The 9,758-nt window shown below is 45.6% G+C and overlaps 1 protein-coding gene across 1 annotated transcript; it reads left to right on the forward strand.

Moving 5' to 3' along the window:
• The first annotated feature begins 658 nt into the window (after positions 1–658).
• On the forward strand, positions 659–6,191 carry LOC140209482 (fumarylacetoacetase-like). The gene is made up of 3 exons (XM_072277728.1): positions 659–756; positions 1,721–1,838; positions 5,723–6,191. Exons 1-3 carry the CDS (start codon positions 670–672, stop codon positions 5,800–5,802), a joined length of 285 nt encoding a protein of 94 aa, XP_072133829.1. The 5' UTR covers positions 659–669; the 3' UTR covers positions 5,803–6,191.
• The last annotated feature ends 3,567 nt before the right edge of the window (positions 6,192–9,758 follow it).

Genomic DNA, 9,758 nt, shown 5'->3' on the forward strand with positions numbered 1-9,758 from the left:
TGGGTGCTTGAGTAGTCTCAGTCTCTAAGGATGAAGTGCAGGGCGTGAGATTTGAATTAGCACTGCTGGTGCAGAAGTTACCCATCAGGAACAGTTAGAGAAAAGCTGCTGACATTCCATCAAATACCTGGAGCAAATGTTGTGGGGCTGCAGATTTCACACTGCCATCTACATTGATGGACAATCCTGCCCACCTGTACATGCTCACTATCCTTGCTTTCAAACCCCTCCATGCCCTTACTCTGTCTGTGGAGCCTCTTCCTACTCCCGCACCCCCCAGTATCTCTGCCTTCCTGGTGTTCTGGTGTTTTGCTCATTCCTGGTGATGACATTACTCCTTCCTCACTGTTACTCCATACTTGCTTACCATGCTGTCAGCCACCCAGCCAAAACCATGAACTTCCTCCCCAATCCCTTCTCCTTGCTGCATCCTTGCAATTCATTTCCTAAGACCTGCCTTCCAGTTACTCGTGACTTCTCCCTATCTCCTTGTCAGATGTTCTCTGGTGACACCTTTAAGGATGGCCTTCCGACCTTTTGGCATATTAAAAGTGACCAACATATGTAGGGAATTGCCTTTATAGGGTTTGCTGAATACACTTCTTTTAAAACAGAAATTAATGTGTTCTAATTCTGTTCTTCACTTTTCCTCAGAACATGTATTGGACAATGAAGCAACAGCTGGCTCACCATACAATTAATGGGTGCAACATAAGGCCTGGAGACTTACTGGCATCTGGAACTATCAGTGGCCATGTGAGTATCAGTCTCTTTCTCCTGTCTCACATTTCTAACAACTAACTGGAGGCCACTTGGTCCATTGAGTCTATTTTGGCTCTCAGATCAATCCCACCCACTTATTCCCCTTTAACCTATGAACTCTTCCCCAATTCTTCTGCCACCCCCCAACGCGAGGGGAAATTTAGAGCAGCCATTTGGCCTACCAGCCAGCACAAATTTAGGATGTGAGAAGAAACCAGAGCACCCCAGGGAGTCTGACATAGTCACTGTGGAAACATGCAAACTCCACACCGAAAGTGTCCAAGGTCAGGATGGAATCCAGGATGCTGGAACTGTGACACAGGTGCAGAGCCACCAGGCTGATCCCTGTCTCACCCAGTGGCAAAAGAATCCATGGATATTCACAGATCCAACAACACTGGAAAATGGTGTGGTATTCTTACTGATTATACACTATCTTTGCCGCATTTCTCTGCGCTTAATATGAACCTGCAGCTGACTTTGCAAGATTAATTGTTACAAAATGGCCACAAGATGCTGGAGGTTATGAGCAGAGCCACATATTCCCCTGTGAGTATCAGGAGGTTTGGGATTCCATGCAACTTTGCTGACATCTCCACCCCAAGACTTTCCCATCTATGCTGGTTGCTACTGCATGGTCAGAAAAGACACGATGGGTTGAAGGGCTGCCTTCTGTGCTGTACGAGTGTAATGCATGGGTGGTTGGCACGGAACTGGCTGGCTGAAGACTTTTTCTGTGCTGTCTAACTCTCTGATACCTGGTGCACAAACTCAGTACAGTTACACTGTGAGAATGACGAGCACTGGTTAACACATTACTTACTTCAGATCAAGCTGTTTTATGGTGTCTAAGATTTTGTATCTTTTGATAATTAATAATTTTTCAGTTTTCTTAATTGATAGCTTTTAAATGTTCTTGAACATTGTGTAATGGAATGTATCTGGCCGTGTACTGTAGAGCCCAGAGAACTTCGGTTCAATGCTAGAGCTGTCGTGGAAGGGAACAAAAGCCATTGACCTGGGCAGTGGACACAACCGCAAATTTCTTCAGGATGGTGACGAAGTTATCCTAACTGGTACGGCCACAGAGAAAATGGCATCGCAGGGCTTGCAGGGACTGGAGGGCTGTGAATCCAGACTGGCTTGCATCAGGTGTAAAGAAATCGGTGGCGGGGGGTGGGGGGGGTCCATATCCCCTGAAGCTGTTGGTCTGTGTGTGCTCAGCTTTCCAGCTTCTGTCCCTGATCCTTGGGCTATGTACATGCCACGCAAACGTCTGCATAGGAACTCAAGATCATTAATGCTGGCTCTCGTGAATCCAGCCTCACATTATTTGCCACAGCCGAAGATTATACAAGAAACCAACCAGTTGAGTGAGTAGGCAAAGATCTGGCAAATGGAGCATAATGTGAGAGAATGTCAAATTGCCAGGAAAAAAAACCTCAAAAGTATAATGTCTAAATATTGAGAAATTGCAGAGCTCTGAGACATAGAGGGATCCGGATATTCTTCAATTTAATATCAGAGAATGTATATAATATACAACCTGAAATTCTTACTCTACGCAGACATCCATGAAACAGGGAAAAAACTCCAAAGAATGATTGATAGAAACATGAGAACCCCAAAGCCCTCCCTCCCTCTCCTACACACAGGTGGCAGTAAAAGCTTCAATCCTCCCTCTCCTCCTCCTCCCACTTGCACCAGGGAAAGCATCAAATCACACCCTCCCCCCCCCCCCCCCCCACCACCCACTATGTGAGCCATAGCAAAGCTCCCAAAGAGACCATAATCATCCTAACACTTCGGTATCTCAGACAGTCTCTCTCCCCATCGAGGGAGGAAGGTGTTGCTCCTGCAACAGTGAGGGCGGGAGACTAGCAGCTTGCTGTTTCGATGCTGCTATCTTCTGCCTTGCTTCTCTGAGACCCCGTAAAGCTGATACCCAGGTATTGCAAGTGTTATCATTTATTATGAGAGAAATTAAATACAAAAAGTAATGCTTCACTTATATATAGTATAGGTGAGACCACATCTGGAGAACAGTGAACAGTGTTGATCTCCTGTTTAAATACGTCATAATTGATTCGGAGAAGGTTTACTAAACTCCAACCTAGAATAAGCAAGTTGTTTAATGATCTAAAGATTGGATAGGCTGGGCTTGTTCCCGCTGGAATTTAGAAAAGGTGAGAAAAAGTTTGATTGAAACTTATAGGGTCCTCAGAGATGTTTCCTCTTGTGAGAGAGTCTAGAAATGGGTGTCAATATTTAAAGATCAATGGTCATCCAATTAAGAAAGAGATGTGCAATTTTTCCTCTCAGATGGCTGTGAAACTTTGAAATTCTCTTCTTCAAAGTGTGCAGAGAGATATTGTCGATACAAAATGGTATCTAGGTGAGGTAGATCACTGATAAACAGGAATGCAGAGTTGGGGTTACAATCAGACATGATCATATTGAAGATTGGAGCAGGGTTGGGGGGCTAAGTGGCCTTTTCCTGCTCCTGATGCCAATGTTTGTCACTCCTATCTGGTTTTGACTTCTTCACTGACAAATGCTGGCCTTCAAGCTTGAAGTGAAAAGGAAACTTTGATGCTGGCCTGAGTTTTCCTTATAATGGAAAAAAGTCAAGTCATCTCTGGAACTTGTAACTTAAGGGTGATCCATTTATCTTCTGGAGAAATTACAGGCAGATAGCTCTTACAAAGGCACACAACACAAGGAAGGGTAGGGAGAGAAATAAATAACACCCCATATGCAGGAAGGAATGTAGAAAGGTAGGTGCTTACCCAAGGTTCTCATAAGGAGGGTGGTCACCTACCTTACCCTCGTTCTTCACAAAGTGGGTGGTATGTACTGTTTATGGAAGAAGTTGCCAGAGGAAGTGATTGAAGCATTTACAAGAACAGCATTTAAAAGACACTTTGACAAATACATGAATAGGAAAGATTTTGAGGGAAATGGGCTAAATTTGGGCAAATGGTTAGATTGGGCTGAAGGGCCTGTTTACATGCTGTATTAGTCTAGGTCTCTATTTCAGCATCTGCAGTGCCTTGTCTTTCCAAACAAATATCATGGCTAGGTATCCTGCACTGAGTGACTCACCTTCTACCACCCTAAAGCCTTTCCACTATCCACAGGGCACAAGTCAGGACAGTTTTGGAACACTCTCACCTTGCCTGGATAGTCTAAGAAGTACCACATCATCCTGGACAAAGCAGCCCACTTGATTGTGACGGGAATAAGGGGAGAGTAAAATGAGATGAGTGCAAATGAGTGCTTGATGGTGCAAATGAGTGTTGTATGCCCCTATACAAAGGATGCTCAGCATGGACTTGATGGGACGAAGGGCCTACTTCTGTGCTGTATGACCCTGTGCAGACGATAGTCAGCATGGACTTGGCCGTGAACCCTCATTCCCTCAACCAGTGTTCCACAGCAGCGGCAAAGCACACAGAAAGAACTTGCTGAGGTCTCTCCCGAGCCTTTCCTCACCTAGTGTGTCAGGACAAGGGCAGCTACTGAGCAGGTACAAGGGAACATTACCTCCTGCTGTTCCTCTCCAAGCTGCACACCACAGATCAGATCTGGGAATGCAATCTTCGTCACAGGTCTATGTCCTGCAATCCCCACCCCAACATCACATTCACAGAGTGAATGCACGGGTTCCAAAAGTTGCCTCACCGCCCCCTTCTCCTGGTCAGTAAGTGCTGGCTTTGTCAGTGACACCCTCCTTCCATAAGTAACTGAGAGAAAATCCCGGCGGTACCGGGGAAATAACCATATAACAATTACAGCATGGAAACAGGCCATCTCAGCCCTTCTAGTCCGTGCCGAACTCTTACTCTCACCTAGTCTCACAGACCTGCACCCAGCCCATAACCCTCCATTCCTTTCCTGTCCATATAGCTATCCAATTTAACTTTAAATGGTGGAAATACTTTATACTCAGCCTCTAATTCTTTACCTTGAGCTGTGAGTTCAGTGGTTCTCTCTGTTCTCTGGTACAGAAAGAAGGAACCTTCCCTTAAAAAATAGAAAATAGTTTTTGATCTTCTGAAAGTCAAATGACAGATAATTACATAATGATCACTACGGCATATAAAGAAAACAAAAGGCTTGCATCTGCCTGGGGTCATACAACACACAAACAGGCTCTTCATTCCACCAAATTCATGCTGACTACCTGAGCATTCATTTGCAGGAATCTCATTTTATTCTCCCCACGATCCATCACCCTCACTCCCACCCCCCCATTCACCTAAACAACAGGGGCTGATTAACCCCCATATCTTTGGGGTGTGGGAGGAACCTTGAGAAGCAGGCAGCATGTGTAATTCCCACACAGGCAGCACTGGAGGCCGGGAGGGGTGGAGAGGGAACCAGTCACTGGAGATGGAGGCAGAAGCTCCTCTCCCTGTGACACTGAGGCTGCTCCTGGTAATCGGATAAGCAGGGTGAAGCAGAGGGGGGCTAGCAGTGAGTGAGCATCCAGCAACAGCCCTGGTGAAGTCACGCCGTTTTCAGGCGCGCCAGGCGCTTTGTATATTGAGCTGGCAGCTGAGCTTGCTCTGCCTCGCCTCAGTGCGGGAGGGGGAATGTCAAAGGTATCACCTGGCATCAGTGCTACCTGAGGGAGAAAAGCTGGGTGGCGAGGCAGGGAGAACAAGGGGCACACCACCCCTCAACAAAGTACCTTCACTGTGGAAATGGGCTCGGCCACAATCTATAATCTGACAGTAATTCCACCTTGTTTTAAATACACTTGACGCAGTTAAAAGCAACTCAATGTAAAATAGAAACCAGACTGTTGGAGGAGCTTAGCAGGCCAGGGAGCATTGTTGGAGGCAGAGGGATGGGCCTGATCTACTGAGATCTTCCAGCACTTTTTTGCTCCAGATTACAGCATCTGTCATCTTCTGCGTCTCCAGTGTTAATATGATTTTCCTTTTGCTTTTAGGATTTTGCCAGGGCAATGGTTATCGAGTCGGCTTCGGGGAATGTGCTGGGAAAGTGCTTCCTGCAGTTCAGATGTACTGAGCATGCCATGACTGAAGACCGAGGGATGCAGCCCAGTTTCCCCTGCGACCATTACTTGGTGGAATTGCTCTTGACTGACTGCTCCCTCGGTCCACATTTACAACTTATGGGGTTGCTCATCTCGTGATTGAATGCTGTGATTTGTAATGCTTTTTTAAATCCAACCTGGGATCCACCGACCTCTTGTTTAGTGGTATTGATCCAAAGCACAAAGCAGGTTGGGGACCCCTGAAAACACTATGCTCTTAAAGAAAATCCTAATGATGTCTTATTGTGAGGAAGGGATACATTTATTCTCTGCTGAATTTTAAGCCAAACATTTCAGAGTGTATTTCAGAATTAACTGTTGTGAAGTGATGATATTATAATAAAAGTTGTCATTGAAAGGATCATTGTGTCTGGAGCTTGTACTAGATGTATATAAGAAATCCTTACATTTATATATCACCTTTAATGACCCTTCAGATGCTCCAGGGTGCCTCACGAGATCTGACGTACTTTTGTAAGAGTTGTAATTTAGGGTTGTCCAATCTGGCCAGGATACCCTGCAAACACCAATGGCAGATAATCTGTTTCAGTGATGTAGGCTGAGGATATGCAATAGAGCTCCAATGCCCTTACCCTTGGAGAGCACAGAAATCAAACAGATTGAACATGAATTTCACACCTAGAACCACTCCGTATAATCAGCCACTGAGTAATGGGAATGCTTTAGGTGCTTTAGTTACTAAGGTTATCTGAGTTGATTGTCACTTAATTATTGAATGCTTTTTGAAGGGTATTTGGTGGACACACCTCAGGATGGGATGGAAGAACATCATAAGAAATATTTAGCAGGAAAGCTGTGGATACTGGAACTTCTACCTATGTTTAAGAAAGGTGATGGAACATGTTATAGACCCTCTCTGGGTTATGAACACCCAATGTTTGGAGATCCCATCCCTATGAAGGAGTTCTTATGAATATTATTCCATCTGAAGGAAGACCAGTCTTGTAAAAGAAAATCTGTTTACATGTAACCTCCCCACAGCAATTAGTCATCATTGCCTCTTAAGAGCACAGGCTGCCAGTTTCACTGCGGGAGGCCACTTATGAGATTTGCTTTGGACATTGACAAGCAATCACTTGTTACCTGTGCAACCCTACTCTGTTCAACAGTGTAACATCGACTGATACCTCAGGTCCATCAAAACCGACCACTGAGTGTGGGGCATCCTGATTCTGTGCCACTGAAACTAGACAAGGGGAAGACAAATAAAGGTCATGCTAATTGACCCCCTTTGACACCATTCTTTACAATGCTGTGGGTGTGTGTGTACTCTTATCAAGTGACTTTATTGTATTTTACAACTTATCATCAAAATTGACTCATAAAACGGTGTCTCCTTTGCTTGCATCTTTGGAAATGGCTCTATTTCCATCTTTAATATCTCTATTTTTCCCTCTCAGGGTTCTTTTGAAGACCCTGACCTGAAGTTACGCACTGACTATGGTTCTTTGCAGGAATGGGACCCACTTTTGGGGTTTCAGGAATGGCCATTATTCGGCGTGCCAAGGGCTTGGCCTAAGTGCTTCACTCATCTTTGGAGGACCGAGATTTCGTAGCTCTGGAGATGGGGCGATTGGAGATCAGTGTCCAGGCAGGAGACTGGTGTGTCATGAGAGATGACACGATGCTGGGGGAGTCCAGAACCAGAGGCCACAGGTTAAGAATAAAGGGTAGGCCATTTAGAATGGAGTTGAGGAAAAACTTTTTCACCCAGAGAGTTGTGGATCTGTGGAATGCTGTGCCTCAGAAGGCAGTGGAGGCCAATTCTCTGGATGCTTTCAAAAAAGAGTTAGATGGAGCTCTTAAAGATAGTGGAGTCAAGGGATATAGGGAGAAGGCAGGAACAGGGTACTGATTGTGGATGATCAGCCATGATCACAGTGAATGGTGGTGCTGGCTCGAAGGGCCGAATGGCCTACTCCTGCACCTATTGTCTATTGAGATGGAAGATCTAAGGCTGTGTGCCCAGAGACCTGAGATCTTTGGGCACAGAGCTCGGAGAAAGTGAGGCAACGGACTTTCAACATCGTAAACCAGCGAGTTGTTTGTTATGTCTCCCCTTTTGCTGTGAAACAGAGACACCTCTTTCTCCCTTATTAGGGGGAGAGAGAGAGCCTATGTTATGCTGAATGCCAGGTGAACAATGTAGTCTTTGGAGTAACTGCAAGACTGTGTCTTTGCTGTTGCTTTGCTCACGCTTGAGTGCTTGGTGACAGGTGCCGATGCTTTTATTTTGCCGGTGGGGGGAGGGGGGATTGTTGCTTGCTGTTGCTTATGCGTGGGAGGGGGGAGCTGGGGGGACTTTGGGGTTCTAACATTTAACTGTCATTCATTCTTTGGGGGCTCTTCTCTGTTTTCATGGATGGTTGTGAAGGAAAAGCATTTCAGGATGTATATTGTATACATTTCTCTGACATTAAATGTACCTTTGAAAAAAAAACATGTTGGAAAGCCAGGGACTGCCTGTATAGAGTCATACAGTAACTCCTGTTACGTACCCCGTAACTGGGTTGCCAAACCAGCAGAAATGGATCACTCAGTTGGAGTCTGGATTACTGGAACTAAGAAAGTTTTATTAAAGAAACAAGCAACACAGTACTCTAATCAAAAGGATACTAAATGCAACAGTTCAGCAATGATAAACACACATGTACACAGAATTAGGATAACAGGATCAATCAAGCTCTATCGTTGTCTAGGGGTAAATGACCAGTTTAAAAGTGATGCAAAGTTCAGTTCAATTGAGTTCAGTTCAGTTCACAGTAATCACTGCCGTGGCGATGGACGGTGGGGGGGAGGCGAGAGAGAGCACAAGCCAATGAATATTCAAACGGCTTCCACACAGACCTTCGATATTCTTCGCAGTCAGCTTTCGGGCGAGTCCTTTGTAATGTCTTCTGAGGTCACTGACTGTGACCCCTCCGTTTCCAGATACGATCGTTTCTCTGCGGTGAACCTGGCACCCAGGCAAGGGCGGACACACACCAGGTTCCCGTCGATCGTACCTTTCCACCCTGTGCGTCTGTGGCTTGGTCTCGTGATCACCCCTCCAAAACTCCCACCGACTTGTGGGAGGCACACCGCTTCCAGGGTCTCATTACCTCGTGGTGTCGTGTGTGTCTTGCCTTAGCGAACCTGTCCCTTTTTATCCCCCCGCTGGGGTATCGCCTGTCCATCGCTTCAAACAGTTCAGGGTTCAAAGAGGAGCCGGTCTTGACAGCTCTCCCGTCTCTTCATTAACATCTCTGAATGCTGCTCCACTGTTTTCCTTATCTCTCTTTCTCCTGAAGACAGGTGGCAGACCAACTGCTGATTCCACTGGTGCCAGCACAGGACAGTTAACATCTTAGTCTATGTGTACTTTCGTCACACTCCATAAAAATTTGTAGGCCACATCTGGAGTACGGTCTGCAGCTCTGGAAACTGCACCGTAAGGCGGTCGTGCTTACATTGGAGAGAGTGCAGAGGAGATTTATAAGGACATTGGCCTGCTTGGAGAGTCTGAGTTATGAGGGGAGACTGGGTAAGTTGGAGTGAAGAAGGCTGATAGGGAACTTGACAGAGATATACAGAATTATAAATGCATAGATATATATAGAAGAGAGAAAAATTCCCCCTCCCCTAAACAGAGATACCTGGAACCAGGAGGCACAGGTTTACAGTATGGAGTTGGAGACCTTGAGGAAATGAAGATTTTTTTTCATCCTGGGGTTGTTAGATAATATTGTACCACTGCTGAATGGGTGTTGAAGAAGCATTTAGATCAGCACTTGGAATGTATGAAATAGAAGGCTACAGGCTGAGTACTGGAATTGAGATTAACTTAATTAGGCACCTGATGTCTGACACAGACATGATGGACCAAAGGCCCATTTCTATGCTGTGTGACTTTGACTTCCTATTAATA

This window comes from Mobula birostris, chromosome 14, assembly GCF_030028105.1.
Source record: "Mobula birostris isolate sMobBir1 chromosome 14, sMobBir1.hap1, whole genome shotgun sequence".
Taxonomy (NCBI): Eukaryota; Metazoa; Chordata; class Chondrichthyes; order Myliobatiformes; family Myliobatidae; genus Mobula; species Mobula birostris.